This window comes from Nanorana parkeri, unplaced genomic scaffold, assembly GCF_000935625.1.
Source record: "Nanorana parkeri isolate BGI_ZX_2015 unplaced genomic scaffold, ASM93562v1 scaffold365, whole genome shotgun sequence".
NCBI lineage: Eukaryota > Metazoa > Chordata > Amphibia > Anura > Dicroglossidae > Nanorana > Nanorana parkeri.
The window spans coordinates 1172357-1191531 of record NW_017306633.1 but is presented as its reverse complement, the minus strand read 5'-3'; the positions used below and the strand labels follow the sequence as shown (position 1 = coordinate 1191531).

The window sequence follows — 19175 nt, the reverse complement described above, 5'->3', positions numbered from 1 at the left end:
TGAAAAGCCATGCAGATTTGAAGCTCTAACTTTACAGGCTGCATATGGATCTGAGTCAGTGACCCAAAGTACTAAAGCCAGAAGATCACCTTGACAGCCAGGCATTTAACATTTTAGGGCTTAGCAATGGCAGTCAATGAATTCCTGCAATGACAGGTTCCCTTTAAGCCTTTAATCATATGGTGGAAGGGTCTTATTTAGAGGTCCATCTTTCAATTAAAGGCTCAACTCCCTAGAATACACATAGGCATACTGTGGCAGTCTGCAGTCACCCACTGCTCACTAACCCCAATACATTTGTCTAGGTGGCTAGAGACAGCCACAGGATTCCTAGGCCCGGTCTAAAAATAACATGCCAGCCATTCTGTACATGCTGAATTAAATTAATGTTAATTATGTACTACTAGAAAACATGGAACACAATGCCCCATAGAAGAACAGTAAATAAGACTCAATTATGAAAAGTCAAGCACAGAAAGGAAAAAGAAAAAAAAAAAAGTGGCTTTAGCGATTTCCGAAAAAAAGTAGCCAGAAAGGTCTAGCTTTGCTTTTTAGACTGTGCTGGGTTCAGTGCAACATTTGGTGCACAACTTTACGAAAACAAAATATAGATATATTAGCAGCAATCTTACTGTTTTGAGCCAGAGTCACTCAACAGAGGTGGAAAGTCCTCTCTAGCTTCCTGGCAGCTTCTGATTGAATAGTATAGTAGCTGTAAACTGAAGCCTTGCCGTGTAGCAAGATGCTTTCAACCATAAATCCTTCATACCGCTCCCAGATGTGCCTTCCAGGTGATGAAAGAACGTCTTGGCGTTGCAGGGAGATAGCGAGACCTGTGTGCTGTCTAGTGGGTGGAGATGACACATTCATGGAAGTGAGCAGCACACACTCACCTCGGCGTTCACAGTCAACAATCTTTACCATTGCAGAAATGTTGCTCCCCATATACATAAACTACATAGATCATTTGAATTTTCGAGTGCTTCCACGTAGGTCTGGAATGTAGTCTCCTGGAGTTACAACTGGCTGATGGGATATCGTGTGATTTCAAAATGTAAACGGACACCCACGTGCCTCTCAGGAGCTCTGGGGGGGGGAAAAAAAGAAGCGAGGAACAGAGAGCTGGGAGTGGGGTATTTCACGTGCAAGATTATGGTGTGAATGCAGTCACTAGATAAGACGAGTCTCTCATGTGGGAGTACTGGGAAAGAGGGGGCGAGAACTGCTGGGACACTTGAACATCCCCCCACTTTGCCCTCACCTGTTGCTGTTGGTTTATAGGGTAACACTGTGTTTTGGCTTGTCTTGGAGTGCTATTCTTTTAACTCCAGAGCTGGAATACCCTTCATCGCTGCAAATGCTTTGCATGCTTCCCCGCTCGTCCAAGTCACTGGCACTGCTGCTGCTACTACTCCAGTCCAGTTCTGCTGTTAAATAGTCTGTGCTTTCTACATCCACATCCACATCAATCTCCTCTGTAAAGAAAACACACACATTGAGTAAGAGTCTAGTGAAAGACATTAGCCCTGATAAACTATTGGTGGCACAGAGTGAGAAATTGCAACAGGGTAATTGTGTGGGGGGAAAAAAGTTGCAAATTGTGACAAATTATCTTTGATGTTACAGTGACCATAGTTTATAAAGAGTCCTGTGCTGCCTACTGCTTGGTGGACTAATGCGCTTATGCTGCGTCCCCAAAATATATGCAATATTTTTAATTCTATGTTGCACAAATTGTGATACTGCTGTAAATGTCACAAACAGGAATCTTCCTCTTTTTGACTTGTATGCCGCATTCAATATTCATTGCAAATCATTGTTCCTTTGTCACACCAGTAAAAATGTTGCAATCTACTTTAATGCTGCATTGCTGATTGTTTACTGGCCTGTTGTGTGCCACTTGCATGCTGCAGGACGGGCATTTTAAGAACAGATTTCTGAACACCATTTCTGTACCTCTTTATCAGGAAAAAAACATGCAGGCCTAGCACTGTATGCAGTATGAAGTTGATTTCCATGCTGGCACTAGCCAGGTTCTGTCCCAAAGATACTCACTCAGTTCTATAAGTAGCTATAGTCCATTACCTGGCTAGGATTGTCCGTCTCAAGGCATCTGTTTACACAGCTAGGACTAAGGCTCCTGAGCGCTCAGCTTTCCCAGCAAAGTAACAGACTTACTCCAGTACAAAGAGCAAAGATGAAGTGCAACACGCAACTGCCCATAGCAGGCAATTAGATTTCATTTTATGGAGGCTGGGTCGCAGGAAAAAGAAATTACTTTCCTGGCCTTACTGGATAACAATGAAACCATGCAAACAATGTAAAAGCACCCCAATGTGTCCAAACTGACATTACTACGAAAGAATATGGACACCGGCACTCCAACAGCAGATAGAATACGTCTATTTATTGACGTACATGCAAAAAAAGCATAACACACTTAGTGCAACTTTTCTGAGTCACGTAGGATCCCCTTCATCAGGCAGAACAAGTGACTTGTTCGGCCTGATGAAGGGGATCCTACATGATCCCGAAACGTTGTACTAAGTGTGTTATGCTTTGTTTGCATGTACGTCAATAAATAGACGTATTCTATCTGCTGTTGGAGTGCCGGTGTCCATATTCTTTCATATTACTGAGACGGTGGCCATCTGTCGACTGCCGTTGCACCCATTTTATCCTAATGGATGAGCGGTCAGGAGTGCAATGGGTACATGGACTGTAACCAAACTGACATTACTGAGGCATGAACTGCATTGCTAAGGACCTGTTCACAATGCTTCAATTGATGTGCATAGATGAACACAGGCTCAACACCAGAGAACTCAGAAAATAACTGTTTTCTATGTGCCCTGTTCACACCCCAAATGACGGCCCTCCAGCTGTTGTGGAACTACAAGTACCATGAGGCATTGCAAGACTGACAGTTACAGGCATGACTCCCAGTGGCAGAGGCATTTGGAGATTTGTAGTTAAAGCACAACTGGACGGCCGGAGTTGCTCACCCTGCATTAAGAGGAATTGACGGGAAGGAGAACTAATTACTAAAATATCAATCTTTAACATGCTAATTTGCAGCCACCATTAAAATAAAACCTGGTAATCCTGTCATGAAGGTCCTTGTTGAAGCACTTCCTGTTATGTGGTGACAATGCTCCATCCCAGTCTTCCAATTGCACTCTTGTGTTGTCACCCTGTCAGTGTCTGCTTCCAGTGTAGACATCTTTATGCGGGCACCTTCTGCCGTGGTCACCACCGAAAAGTAAACACCCCCCCTTTCCTTTCTTCCTATTCTGTCTTTTGTATTATTAGTGAACAGGTTTCTTCATGACTATCTCTTCAGCTTACAAAATGCCTGACGCTACTGTATGCAAGTGACAGATAACGAGAAAATCAAGGAAAATCATTTCAGCTAGAGCCGCATTTAGTGCAAATCACCTTAGAAAAGAGTACAAATAGGATCCTAAATCTCTCAGTCAGGCTTCTGTGTAATAGATACTAACCTCGATCCGAATCGGATCTCTCAGAAGATACTGCGGATCCTATACTATCCGTTCGTATCCTCTCAACGCCAAACTTTTCTAGCTGCCTTTTTAGATGTCGCTGATCCCGCTGTAGCTGGTCTATTTGGTGTTGTGACTTTCGGTCACAATCTTCAAGTTTCTACAAAAGGTAGAAGGAGACAGAAAAGAAAATGTCACAAATGTCACTACGTAAAACCAGATATCCCAGAAACCACAGCGCCAGATATCTGAGCGATGTGAGAATTTATGACACACTCACCTTTATGTGCAACTTTGCTCTTGTTAAGAGACTTAATGTGGTATGCCTATTTGAATCAGGACCTAAGGGTACCAATACTTTCAGCTTTTCCAGACATAGCCGTAAATTAGCTCGCCTAGGTGAGAAAATACATCATATTAAAGCTTTACAGAGAAAATATTGGGAATGATCACATGCTTAGTCATGAAACATATTCAGAAGCATCCAGTTTTACAAAGGGAGAGCATCCTATGATGGCTGAATGAACTGAACTCTTTCTCCAGCCAAAACATTTGTAAGGACTGTACCTTAAGCTGGAGTGTCCCTAGTATAAATGTAGTGCATGAAGATAGGGCTGAGCTGCAGATTATCTGTGTTCGTTAGGTTTCTCCTAAGACCAGGGCAAGGATTGCTTCTACCTGCTTCTGTGAGTGTTCATCAGCAAATGCAATGAGATGTTACAATCTTTGGGGGTTATGAATACTTCTTCTGCCTTAGCCAATCAATGAGGGTTTTATTCCAGTGATGTAGGCTAGGGAAGGAGATAAATAAATATTCAGGGTGACCATCTAGAAGGGCCATTAGCTTCTAAGGCTTTCCCTGGAGACTATGAGTTTAGGGAGCTCCTGTCTTTGCCTCCCAGGTCTGCTCCCTGGGGAGGGTGTCCTTGTGAGGAGAGATCTGTGCCTCCTAGGCCTTTGGCCTGGGGGAGAAAGCTGGAGCAGAAGAAAACAGGAGGGTGGCCATAGGAGAAGCTGCTGCTGAAAGAACATTTCTCAGTTGTTTAAGGTATCCTACTTAGTCAAATTGCTGGTCTTGGCTTGAAGGTGCACAACTAGCTTCTGAGAAAGGGCTGAAGATACTTAAAAAGGTAGCTGTGTGTCTGTCCTACCTAACCCACATTAACATGTGGCAGAGGGTAAAAGAGAGCTATGGGCCAACCTTTTTTTGGCCATAGTTCTTTTTAGGGTCACAGGAGGACATTTACTATGTCCTCCTGTGACCCCAAACTCAGTATATAGCGGGGCTATTAGGACGGGATCCTCCCCGCCACCTGATTGACAGCTGGCTCTGCCCCTCTAGAGGCAGACCCAGCTGTGCCCGCCCCCTCCCATGTCCGTCCCTCCAGTCAGCACTGGAGGATCAGAGAGGGAAGGTGGGAATCCCTGCAGGGACTGGTGACTGACAGTCACAGCTCTCTGCAGGGAGAAGATTGGGAAATTAGTGATCAGCGGTATGCGATCATTCATTTCTCGATCTATAGAGCCAATGTGTGACAGCTTCAGTGTCACCCGTCATCTCTTATTATAGGGATGAGTGTATTTCACTCTCCCCATAATTCTCCTTTAAGGATACTACAAGATAATAGTGAGCAAAGAGAATTTTTGGTGCTGTTTTTGTACACCCAACCCTATATGCCTTAGATGTGCAAAAAGATTCTCGGAGTGGAAGTCTATATGGCGGTTGCCAGTGTTGGAACGGTGAGTGTCTGGGTGCAGCTAAAGGGAAATATCACCAGTAGAACAGCTGGGAGAGCCTGAAAAACACAGCTGCTCCTGAGGGGGGTCAGTGCTAGACATTTTTATATGGATAGAGTGGGAAAGGGTAAAAATGCCATTGGATATTATTGCAGTCTGTGTCCCAACTTGGATCATTTTCCTGTTCTGGTAACATCTTGTCACTGGATATAAGAGGAAAATTAAACCACTGCAGGAACAGCAATAAAAGCTGACACGGTTTTTAACTCAAACAAGAAAAAACAAAAACCTTTTGGCTGCCATTGGGCTTTAATACAATGTGATAGGTCTTATTTTAAACTATGGAAACTTTTACTAGTACAAATATGAATGGCAAATTGTGGTTTAGCGGCCATTTAAATAATCACAACACACAACAGCTCAATACATTTTTCCAGCTCTGCACTGTAAACAAATGATGACTAAGAGCCTGACTGTAATGCCATTTCAACATTAACATTGAAACGCGCTAAACAAAATTTAGTGTGGAAAGAAACTTATTTTTAGAGTTGTAAATGGGTCCCAATTTGAGCTTCACACACATACGTACAAGTGTTACAAAGTGATCTTCCACGCCTACTTGGTAATTACACCAATTATTAGGGTGGAGTAGTATTGGGGAAAGAAGAAAAACAAACACACATTCACACCGAGGGAAGGACATGGCTCGGCTCTAATGACTCAATGGCAGAGACTGGAGGTAGATGCAACCTACAGGGACGAGGGAGGACGCCACACGCAAATAAGGAGGAGGCCGCGACACGACTGTCAGCAGGTGCACTAAATAAGTCACTGTGCTGCTGCCAATTAATGAATACACCTGTAAAAAAAACTGGACGTACCTGTTTTTCTCCATTTCATTATGGGTTGATCTGAAAAACAAAAATAATCAATATATTAGTCACATCCTCTCCAACAATCATGAAGCTAATTGCAGGTAGCTTAATTTAGAACCCCACGAACCACAAAACAACCCCACCATCACTTTAGAAACATTAAAAAACAGTGTTTGCAGTCTGTCTATGACAGGTACACTTTACAGCCCCTTAAGCCTGAACTAGGAAAAAAGTTCAGCCCTTTGCTACCTATCCCTGCTGTGCTCCTGCATGAGCACAATCTTGATATTAAAAGACAAAAAGGCAAAGTTCTGTTTTTATACATCCATTATGAAAGAAGGAAGACCGACGCTGTTTAAGGTTGCAGAAAATCACAGGCAGCCAACCAGAAATAAAAAGTCTGGTCTCTTTTGGCCTTTGAGTTGAGAGGATTGGCCATTAGAGAATACACTGTATTGCCAAAAGTATTGGGACACCCCTCCAAATCATTGGATTCAGGTGTTCTGTGAAATTTCCTTGCTACTAAATATTCCGTGGTCACCTGTTAGTGGTATTATAACAAAGTGGAAGCAACTGGGAACAACTGCAACTCAGCCACGAAATGGAAGGCCACGTAAAATGCAGAGCGGGGTCAGCGCATGCTGAAGCGCACAGTGCGCAGAAGTCGCCAACTGTCTGCAGAATCAATAGCTACAGACCTCCAAACTTTGTGCGGCCTCCAGATTGGCACAACAACAGTGCATAGAGAGCTTCATGGAATGGGTTTCCATGGCCGAGCAGCTGCATCCAAGCCTTACATCAACAAGTGCAATACAAAGCGTGGGATGCCGTGGTGTAAAGCACGCCGCCACTGGACTCTAGAGAAGTGGAGACGTGTTCTCTGGAGTGACGAATCACGCTTCCCTGTCTGGCAATCCGATGGACTGGGTTTGGCGGTTGCCAGGAGAACGGTACTTGCCTGACTGCATTGTGCCAAGTGTAAAGTTTGGTGGAGGGGGGATTATGGTGTGGGGTTGTTTTTCAGGAGTTGGGCTTGGCTCCTTAGTTCCAGCGAAGGGAACTCTTAAGGCATCGGCATACCAAGACATTTTGGACAATTTCATGCTCCCAACTTTGTGGGAACAGTTTGGGGATGACCCCTTCCTGTTCCAACATGATTGTGCACCAGTGCACAAAGCAAGATCCATAAAGACATGGATGAGTAAGTTTGGGGTGGAGGAACTTGACTGTCCTGCACAGAGTCCTGACTTCAACCTTCAAAGATAGAACACCTTTGGGGTGAATTAGAGCGGAGACTGCAAACCCGGCCTTCGCGTCCAACATCAGTACCTGATAAGTACTATCCTTGTCGCACTCCTTACCGATATGTCCCTTGTAGCAGGGGGTGCTCACAGTGACTGCGGATGGCGCCGCAAATGTCAGCAGAATTGTAGAAATTTCTACAACATCAGTACCTGACCTCACAAATGCGCTTCTGGAAGAATGGTCAAACATCCCCATAGACACACTCCTAAACCTTATGGACAACCTTCCCTGAAGAGTTGAAGCTGTTATAGCTGCAAAGGGTGGGCCAACTCAATATTGAACCCTATGTACTAAGGCTGGGATGCCATTAAAGTTCATGTGCGTGTAAAGGCAGGCGTTCCAGTACTTTCGGCAATATAGTGTATGTAACAAGGATACTTTCATCTACTCATATAATCCATGGAGCACCGTGGCCACCACCAATAGGGCTAGAGAGAGCTTACTGTTGGTGACTACACATTCTATTCACATAAGATATTCTCTAATAAGTATGTCACGAGGTGCAGGCGCTGATTTGTGTCTTTTTACATGCATCTTTGAGGAAGTTCCCTTTCCATGTGCGGGACAGCAGCCTCCCTTAGTAACCTGTCTGGAAGAAGATTCCTTTATCCCTTGCTGGTCGTCACATGCGGTGGGATTTTGAACATTTGTTGATAGGATTGGAGTTGCGTTGTCAATCGAAATGTTGCTGAACAGACGACACGCGTGACACTCATATGTATCTAACCCCCTTTCCCTCCTCCCTTACCACCATGACTAATTGTGCGCTCAGTGAAAATTGTTAATGTGATTGTACACGGGCCACAGTAACTTGACAGTTGCCAACAATTGCTGCATTATGCTGTATATATACTGAACCTGCCTCCGGGTTTCTGCCTTCAGAGACCATTTTCATCCATAGCATGACAGGAATGTACTTACATACTTAGGGCTCAGGCACACAACTGCAATAAATGCAGAGTTTTTATCACTACTGCATTTTTGTTGAATGCAGTTCTATTGTTTTGCTGGGCCCAGCGTGTAAAGATCAGTGGACCTGCGCTGTACTCAGATTCAGAAAAAAAATGGCGTCTGAGTTTAGTAATTTACATGCGTATGCATTTAAATGCATGCACATGTGTACAAATGTATGTACAAGCATAAATGTATTGGATGTAGAATTTGCTGCGTCTAAGCTGTACGGCATCTATACACATATAAAATGTGAGCACTTAACAGACCAATATATGCGTTGAAAACATCTGCCAAAAAATCCTGCGTAGATGATCAGTATTTCTTTATTGCCCGTTACTGTACTGTCCTATCTACAATTTAAAATTAATTGTTTTCTGAAAAAGTTTTTTTTTTCTTCTACTTTTTCTATGTGGTCATGTGATCACAAACTACTAGTGCTCTGTACTGTGGTGGGACAGACAATGGTGCCGAATCCCAATCCCCGTAGCCATGATGTCATTTCCCCAGCATCCATAGATCCCAGGGATGTTGAGGCAGGAGAAGAGTTCCTGCCCACCAGACACAGAAGGAGAAAGGGATAGGCCGGAGCTTTGCGGTCATGTGATCGCATAGAAAAAGGAAAACAGACCGCATTCACAATGCGATTCATTACAAAATGTAGGCAAAGAAAATCTGGGCTTGTTCACACCATGTCTGGATCATGTCCAGACTAGAACAGTTTGTTCCCGGACCAAGAAAGCATCACAATGCTATGGTATTTCTGGGTTCTGTTCACATCAACGCAGTCCGTTCTGGACCGGATAAAAAAAATACTGCTTGTCTCATTTCCTCTGGTCTGGAATGCACTGGGATGCATAGAAACGCATCAAAAACGGATACAAACGCACTGGACCACACCTGAAAGCCCTGGTCTTATTATTATGTACTTCTGGTTTCAACCATCCACAATGCATTCCAGAGAACGCAAATGTTTTCTATCCGCTCACAATGATCTTTTGAAAAGTAATTACACAGCAGCAGGCTGGTTTGTCATTGTGATGTTCAGCAGTAGGTGTTTCTGAGCCAACGTGTCTGTGATGTTGAGTCAGGAAGGGAAAGAGCAATGCTCTGCGGAAGCCCCGGAGAGTCAGCTGCTCTGGGCTGTTGTGTAGGTGACAGAAGGGAAGGGACACGGTACTGTCAGCACCTGACAAACACCATTTTCAAAAACATTTTGCTCAAATTATAGAATTTCAAAAGTGCACCAAATCAGAAGGTCACCATGGATTGCAGTAGGCACAGCTAATGGATTATGAACATCCCGCCTCCATCTACACTCCTAGATGAGGGAAAAATTCTAAGAAATTAACAAGATCCAAGTGTCTGCCTAGAAATGAAATACAAGAGGCTAAGCCAATGTCAACCAGTGCACTTAATCAGAGCTTAAAAGGGAACCTGTGGGGAAAGAAATATGGGAACCGCCATTACTCACCTGATTCTTAAAGGGACCAGCCTTTGCGTTTGCTTCAAAACTTAAGGCCCCTTTCACATGGGCGGTCTGATCATGTCTGTCAATTTTTCAGGCGGACCCGATCAGATGCCCAATCATATTCTATGGGCAGCCAAGTCTACACAGAGGGGAGTCTGTTTACACCCGGTTACACCCGACTCCAGACAGGTCCGGAAAAACAAACAGGACAGTGGTCTGTGCTGGATGGGGGGGATCTGATGTAAAATGGGCACATGTCTGTTTACATCCAATTCCTCATAGACCAACATGGGTCCGGCAGTTTTACTTCTTCCCTCCATTGCAAGATGGAGGAAAATAACTGGATGGACACTGATGTCACAACACGGACATCTGATCCGTACTGCTTTGATCACAAGGCATCCATGCATGGATCCTTTCCTAACCAGTCCTTGTGAAAGAGGCCTAAAGTAGAACTGAAGCCCAATTTTTTTTTTTTGGACAGAGTAAGGCTGTGTTCACGCCATTTTCCGGACCAGATCTGGAACATAGTGGATTGCTGCCGCGTTTTTACCGCAATTGGATTTACATTTTTTTTTAAGCTTAAAATGGTCTTACAGGTGCGTTCCAGTGCTTTCCAGACCAGACAAAATAGGACAAGCAGTATTTTTCTGGTCTGGTCTGCAACAGACTGCACTGGTGGGAACGGAGGCCAGAAATGGCATAGGGATACATTAGGATGCATTTTGGGTCCGGAAACAGTCTGGTCTGGTCTGGAGGTAATCTGGATGTGGTGTAAATGGGCCCTTAGAGAAGATTATAACCCCCAATGGAGAGATTTCCCTTCCTGTTCTGTCTGATAGCCACAACAGGAAGTGGTGGGAAATCCCTTCAATGGGAGGGAAATCTTTGGTGGTCACACTCCATCCAAATCTGAAAATTTGCCTTCAGTTGCACTTTAAAATAGATATACATGGCATGATTTTCCCCAATCAAAGCCACCATCTGTGCTAACCGCGTGGATGGAGAAATCTCCTCCGTTGTCTGTTGTATTCAATTGAGGCAAAGAGCGTTAAACATGTCTGAGAAATCAAAAGTTTTCTATTATTTTCACAAGTGGCAACGAGGGAAGAAAAAAAAGGAAGCCAACGTGTTTCCGGGCCACAAATTCCGCTTTATCAATATTCATCATTCTACTGCTGATGCTCATTGACTGTTCTAAACATCTCAAGCAATAGATTGGATTGCCCAAAAGCTCTGTGTTTTGAGTCCACCAAAGACTTATGGTAATGTATCAAAGCCCTAATAAAGGGGGATTTGTTGTGCCTGAAATGCATTGGCTGCCTTTTCGTTGCCAAAAGGCAAGGTAAAAAAAAAACAAAAAAACTTTGGACTCCTCAGAAATTTGGTGCTGCTTTGGGCTCGTGCTGCTTTGGGCTCAACTACACTCGGATATCTCAATTTTTGTGACCTCCATCCTTTGGGGAAGGGGACCGTTTTGCGAAAAGCTGCAGAAACCAAGCTATCAGGCTCAAATATTGAAATACTGGTTGAACATTTGCACCGGGTGCCTCATTTCCACTCATCCTTGGGCTATTCTATTCAGGCAGCAGTGACATCTCAATACAATGGCTCTGCCGAATAGTGATTGTATCGGATAGGATGATGTCGGCGTGGCTGCCCACCTTGTTGCACATACAATGATTCATTGATTTTGATATAATTGGCACTGACTGGAGTTCTGCTTTAAGGGTATGAGAATGCAGTGCACGTTTCTGGTAAGAATATGACAAAACCACAAGATTACACAACCACGTATTGTTCAATTTCCGGACAGTATAACACATCATTGTTTCCTAATCACCAATCTGTGGTGCACTGGTAGTCCTCAGGCCATCTGATGATAGACCTTGCCCAACTGCAACTCCACAGATCACAAAGCAGAAAAATATTACAATGTATTCTGTGTATTGGTTTCTCTGCTTTACTATTGAAGACAAATAATGTGTTTTGTAATCTAAAACTTAATAAAATAAGACCCGGGCCTTTACTATTTTACAATGGTAGTCAAGCAGACTTGGGATATGCAATCAGCAATAAAGGAATCTAAAAAGGAAAACCTTCAACCAAGGTTCAAAGCAGCCAGTTATGGTTGGGGTTCACATCTCTACCAGCACATTGTGACCTCAGCAGACACCTCCTGAGTGATCCATTTTTGAGTAAAAATCAGTCTGTGTTGGGTTTTGTTTTCCAATGTTATAAATGTTCTCTGGCTCCTTTTTAGGTGAATATTTTACCACGCTTCCAAAGCGTTTTTTTTCGTCTTTCTCTGGATTAACTGCTTTTTTGATTGAACGATGCACATAGGTCTTTCAACTTAAAGCGGACCTTTACCCCCTTTTACTAAAAATCACATCAGCATACAACTCTACCGCTGATATGACATTTTCTCACATTCATTAATTAAACATTTTTTTGCTTTTAGTATAAGATTTCTTTATTGTTTATATGTATATTACAAACATGTAAACATCCTGTTAAAAGACTCTCCCAGGGAGAAATCCAATCAGAAACAGAAGAGAAAGATATTCATAACTTCTTCCTAAAACAGCCACCATAAACTCCCCTTCCCATTTATATTTTTTGCATTTAAAAGGAGAACTATGGGGTTAAGTCTTTTCCCCATAGTTCTCCTTAGGGTAACGGGAGGACACAAACTAGCGTCCTCCCATCACCCTAGGCTCAGTATACAGCGAGCTGTATCTCGCGGTATACTGAGATGCCGGAGTATACCGCAAGCTGCTGCTCGCGGTATACTGAGACGCCGCAGCTGAAGCGGATCCCAACAATTATTATATCTAGAGGCAGAGCCAGCTTTACCCGCCCCCTCCCCATCCGTTCCGCCAGTCAGTGCTGGCGGATCGGAGCGGGGAGAATCCAGCCCCTCCCCTGTCACGGCAGAGAGCCGTGACAGGATCGAGAGGTGAGCGAACGCCGGTATGTGTACGCTCACTTCCCGATCTACTGAGCCGACCTGTGACAGTCTCATTGTCACAGGTCGGCTAGAACTATGAGGTGAGTGAAAAGCACTCACCTCATAGTTCTCCTTTAATTACAATGACTATTTTGACACTTCCTGGTTGTGTGAAGCAGTAGTGATGTTGCCCTGACCTCACAGATGCATCCTGGGAATGTTACATCACCAGTGCCTTCCTAAAAAAACTAATTTATTAACTGAAACATTTTAGGAGAAATAATCTTATTCCCCTGTGCATGGTCCCATGTTCCAGGAGAGAGACCTATAATTCCAGAAAGTAAAGTTGGCCATACACTATGCAAATTTTGTCCGGTTCTTGATCCGCCCGAAAATTCCCACAGTGGGTGCCGCTGTCAGCACCCTTTTGGCTGGCAGCCCTCGATCAGCTGATAGAAGCAGATTGGAAAAACTTCAAACCCATAGTACTGGCAGCCAATCAGCTGCCAGCTCTGTGCGGGTATCATGACAGTGGCCGGAAGCTGCTGTCAGAATACAAATAAAGACAGTGGGAGATTCCTCAATCAACGCTCGTAAGCGTTGGAGGAATCAGTTATATTTTCTTTGTTCAGCCTGCAGGTTGAATGAAGAAAATATTACAGTGTATGGCAAGCTTAGGCTAGGTTGAGGTTCACACCTAAGCGACTGAGCTGTTTTCGTGCAGTTGTCACGCATTTCTGTTTGCTTCGAAAACCGCGCGTTTTTCAATGCATAGAGATGTCTATGGAACCCAAACCGCGGGACAACCGCCCGAAAATCGCTCCTCAACCTTTTTGTGCTACTGCGCGCCAAATCGCAAAAGGTGTGAACAGCTTCCATAGACTTGATTTCTACCGCACGATAAATCTCCTAGGTGTGAACAAACCTAGGCCATTTTCGTGCGCATTGAGTGGCATGATATCACACAAAACACAGATTCGCATTGAAGTCAATGGAGGCTGTCAACACCTCTGCGGTTTGTCGCGCGTCAAAAGGTGCAGGCGCTATATTTTCGGACGGTTGTCGCGCGGTTTGGGTCCCATAGACATCTCTATGCATTGACGACCGCACGGTTTTCAATGAACAGTGGCGTGATCGAAAACACGCAAAAACAGCTCAGCATCTCAATTGCCTAGGTGTGTACCTAGCCTTAAAGGCACATGGATTTGAAAACGTGCAACAACCGTGCGAAACTAGCTCAGCATCGGAATTGCCTAGGTGTGAACCTAGCCTTAAAGGCACATGGATTCAGCCACTCTTAGTAAAAATGCCAACCGCGGGAAGAAATGAAAAATAAAGTTACGCAAACAATAAAAAGCCGGCAATCATCTATAAGTATCCGTTTGTAGATTGTCATTACTAAACATTTCTAAAGGCGCCTTTGTTGTCATTTTGAGGATAAGGGTGAAGTTCCACTTAAACCATGTAACCCTCAAATTATCAAGAAAATAAACCTGGAAAGGTACAAAAACAGATAAAGAGAACAAATAATAGAGACTACAAGAAGTATATGGGCAGCAAAGAACAAAAGAAAAGGAAAATGTTAGCACTGGTTGCCTTAGTGGCGTGTTTATCGCCTTGGAATCTCCTGAGCCTCAAAGAAATCAGATTGCTGATGGAGCTGTCCCCGTGACACGTGAGCAAACATGAAAAAGAAGAGCTGCGACAAGAGTCCTGGTTTCAGTTCTGTGATTCATACGGGGACAGCATCTACACCTTCCTTAGTAGGCCTGACAGGTACCCGGGGCTTCAAGACAAAAACATTTCCCTCCTGTTCAGGCGCATTCCACAGTGATGACATTGACACGGCGAAGGGGACAGACTTCACATAGGTGTCATTGTGACCGGATTAAACGAAATGCCGCTCGTTACGCAGGTGTTATTTTTATCTATCGCAAAAACACTGTAGACGTTGGTCACAATGAGCCAACCACTTAAATATTTCTGCTTCATCGGCTCGTATTGATTGTAACAAGCCATAGAATGGGTGCTCGCCTTTGTTCTCCTGACACAAACATCTGAAAATTGATTCTGATATCTTCATTTCGTTTTCGCACCGTGGCTGCCGGTGAGGAAGAAACAGCGGCATCCTGTAGACCAGTGGTTCTCAACCTTTCTAGGGCCGGGACCCCTTGGAAACATTTGCCAAGTTGTGGTGACCCCCAAAGGTCAAATTTAGGGATGACGCGGCTGCTGCAGCGACATCTGGAGGCGTGGCGGGAGAACTGACTCTGCTGCGCTAGGAGAGAGCCGAGGAGGACTCTCACCTCGCACAGCGACCCACAGGTTGAGAACCACTGCTACAGGCAAAGACAGGACCGGGCTCTGCAGCTGGAACTAGAAGAATTGGATTTAAAGTGTGTGGCTATATAACGTATGAGGTACATACTCCGCAGTACTGTCACTGATAGGGATGGGCTCGGGTGTGTTCGCAGCTCCACGTGCCCAACTTCAGTTCCCCCTCTGCTGATTGGCAGCATCAGAGGGCGGTTGCAATAGCTAGTTTGCTATTGGCTTTTGCAAAGTGAAATAGCCAATGGGAATCTAGCTATGCATTCCTATGGTGGTTTTTTTTTTTTTCTGACTAGGCGACCCCTGGCAAATCGTTATTCGACCCCCGAGGGGGTCCCGACCCACAGGTTGAGAACCACTGCTGTAGACACTGGACTGATCTGACTAGAGCTCATCGGTGTAAATAACACAGACCCATAGCTTGCATGGCATACATAGTTCTAAGGGCCTGTTCACACTAGTGCCATGTGTCAATTGCACGGTTCCATGCGATTAAAACATAGTACTGTGTACTGGGAGGACTTCAGGCTGGGAGGACTTCAGGCTCGTCGGCAGCAACCACTGTGGATCCAAGAATACAACAGCCGGTATGGGAGACTCCCCCCATCCATGCGGTTTAGAAAATCGAGTGATTTCTCTCGTTCAGCTTCATTGCATGTGTACGGGAGCCTTACAGAGAACAGCTGTTAAAAGGAAACCTGCGCAGAGATACATATTAAAATAGAGGAGCGCCTAGTCACTCAAATCTCATACAAGCTTCACCATATTCCTGTGATTTAAAAAAAAAAGGCTTTTAATATTTCTAAATCTCCAAATTTCACTATTTCATTCAATAAACCTGGTGATTCTGCAATGAAGATCACTGTGCAGGCATTTCCTGTTATAGGGTGACAACACTCTATCCCTGAAACCCAACTGTGCTCCAGTGTTGTCATCCTGTCCTACAGGCATGGCACATTGTTGTCATCATCAGGCAACACGTCATTCAGCCATTGCTAGAGTGCACGTATAGAAGAAATGGCTAAAAAGAGGCTACAAGTGATCAGCAAAGGATTTTTTTTTTAAAAGAACGCCAAAAACTACACTTTCTTCTTTTAGGGTTTACATCTTTAAAGTGCATCTAAACCCAAGGACAAAAATTGAATATATATTGCAGCTTACCAGCCCTTTCTTTAATTTACCTGCTGATTCTGCCAGTAACACATTTCTTGTCCTAGAGGGTCAACACTCACTGTACCGTATCTACAGAGGAGCAATGTTGTCACCCTAGGGCAGGACTACAGAAACCTCCCATCTCCCCTCTTCACCATAACAAAGGAAAAGAGTTTGTAGTCCTTTAGAGATATCTGGGAACAATGTAATTGAGGGCATGGACTGGTAAGAAAGTACAACATGCCAAGCGCTGCGTAATTGTAGGAGTTATATAAATCTCTGCAATCAATAATGAAAAAACTCTCAAACTCTCTTTTTCGTTTGGGATAGAGTAGAAAGGGTTTTAATGCTGTGTCCCTTTTTGGAAGATTTCACTGTGTCAATGGTGTCCAGAGAGTGTTTAGTGAAAGTGAAGAAAGATCGTGATGGCACTGGCACCCACAATGCAGAGCTGCTCAAAGTCACATGACCCAACATGCCGACTTCACGTCACATGACAGGAAAACCAGAACATACACCTAACCTTGCAGCATCCTTTTACTGTCACCTACAGAGCCGCAGGTTCCTAGTCTGACAGATCTGAAAACACTTCTTATCGGAATTGGGCCTGAAGGACAAACATTAGATTTATAACACACCAGTGTCACAATGGCGGGTACAGATTCTCGTGGTCCTAATCTATACGCCATTTGCATGGAATCAGTATTGTTTCAGTGTTTAACACCGGGCTACGCACGTCAGACAGATGTTAATCCTCCAGGGAGTACCAACTCTTGACCGGTTTAGGAAGCTCCATCAATTTAGATATAGATTGGGAATAAATCAAAGTGTAATCCATCCCTTTAGTGACACACCAATGCTTGTTAGTCTGCAAGGAGATAAGGTTCTGCGTTCGGTGTTCATTATTGGTGCAAGCACAGCTTACCTACAGACTTCGGATGACAGCTCATATAGTATGGTGTGGTCAGGGGGTAGGCTTTAAACAGAAGCTGTTACTTTGCCCTGAATAGACAAGGTGACAGGGTCTATTGCAGGTGACCACAGATATGAGGTCAGTCCAATCCAGACATTTCTAGGTGAAATGTCTGAAGATCACATGTCAGTGTCACCTTGATACTAACAAATGTTCAATGTCAGAAGGAACGAACAATCATATATGTTAGAAAATCTGCCTGATCCCTACTAATATCCCGAAGTAAACCCCTTTGGCTTTACATACAGCTTGCCTAAGGGTGGGTAAATTATACATGAGCGACTGCCCCCTCAAGTCTAAAGGCTAATTTCAAATGTATATGTTCCTCCTAAAAGAGAGCAGTCACATTGATGAAGTGACAAGCTTCAGGGCTGTCATCCTAATCCTCCGTTCCCTACCTGGAACACGTGCATATCAGGTGCTGGGACACCCCAGGATTCACCTTCAAAAACAAGTCAGCAATGACACCTTTCCTATCGCTATCCAAACAGTGTTATATTGAACACAAGGATCAGTGACCCCCGGCAAGTAAAAGAATACCCATCAGAGCTAAAAAACAATAGTGAATGCAACCTTGTGATCAATATTCCGATATGGACAAAGAGAGCAGACAATACATAGAGCTTCAGACTTCTCTAACGTGATCCACACAGGAAGACAGAAACATATGGGCCTCAGATGTCCAAAGCCCACAGCCAGATGAATTCAGTCAGTTCTGTAAATACGTCTCTATGAGAATGGTCAAGCTAAGCCATGAACAGTGAATGTTTTTTTATGCTTAGAAAGTGGACATTACGAAAACTATCGCAATTGCTTTGATAGATTTCCCCCCCCCCATTGTCTTTTGACAGTTCCAGTATGGGGGACGCTCACGACTCTTCTGCTTATTCCGTATTTTTTCACACTGTGTGTTCAGTAGTAACGCCACAAATTTAAATGTTAATCAACCGTGGTTTTTTTTTCACGATATCGCCCTAATTATATATGCGATTGCCATAGTAACTATTTAGGAGGACTGTCACATTCAATTTGCGTCAGTGTTGCAATCTTCTGGGCTCAGGTTTGTTGCTGGTCACTTACAATTAGATCTTTTAGGAAATAACTGAAGTCCCCGACGTTTTCCGTTACATTTTATAAATTAGCAGCCGACGCGGCCAGTCAGAAAATACGCCATCTCATTTGCCTGATGTTGGTTTTGTCCCAGTGTTGCCGCCTTTCACGCAACCAATTTATTGGTGACAATTATCTCCAGGGATGTCCCATTAGGCCCGAACTCTGTGTGACCTCCCCCCTTGTTCACGTGAGAGCCTTCGCTGTATAATCAGAGCCCCTCGATGGGGGGTGGGAAGCAAGTTGCTGTGGCTAGGGAATCCGACGGCAAGCTTGCCCATGAGCGCACAGTCTTAGCCTAATCCCAGCTGAGGTTGCCATGGTAACTGTTTGACAATCCTGCCAAGTAAAAGGTTCAACATTTTACTACATTCCCCACAGTCCATAGGGGATCTGTGCTGGAGAAGTGAAAGTAAAACATGTGAGGGGCAACAGAACATACAAAATAATCAGGTGTGATACACGAGATGATCAAAAAACACAATTCACATAAAGAAGGAGCCCCATAGAACACAAATGGGGGATTTTTAAAGGTGTCATAACCTGAAGCATATTTGCTCAACACACACCTTAGGGGGGATTTATCAAAACTGGAGCAGACAAAAAACTGGAGCAGATTTGCACTGCAGCCAATCAGCATCTCTCTCTCATTTTCAAATCTCACCTGAGCAAACTGTAGAGAGATGCTGATTGGGCAACTGCTCCAGATTCTCTCTGCTCCAGTTTTGATAAATTCCCCCCATTGTGTGTGTGTATATAGTGTATGTATGTATGTATGTATGTATGTATGTATGTATATAGTGTATGTATATAT

General features: G+C 44.0%; 1 protein-coding gene across 2 annotated transcripts in view; it reads right to left on the bottom strand.

Annotated features, from left to right (window-relative positions):
- Positions 1 to 209: 209 nt before the first annotated feature.
- The window catches only part of MXD1 (MAX dimerization protein 1), a 28935-nt gene continuing 9969 nt past the window's right edge, over positions 210 to 19175 (bottom strand). Inside the window, exons 3-6 of one of the 2 annotated variants that reach the window (XM_018558887.1) lie at positions 6122 to 6151; positions 3784 to 3898; positions 3504 to 3663; positions 210 to 1475 (exon numbers count right to left, since the gene is read on the bottom strand). In XM_018558887.1, the coding sequence (XP_018414389.1) occupies positions 1276 to 1475; positions 3504 to 3663; positions 3784 to 3898; positions 6122 to 6151 (505 nt within the window). In that variant the 3' untranslated portion in view covers positions 210 to 1275. The remainder of the gene's footprint in view (positions 1476 to 3503; positions 3664 to 3783; positions 3899 to 6121; positions 6152 to 19175) is intronic. The other variant, XM_018558888.1, reaches the window with a different exon arrangement.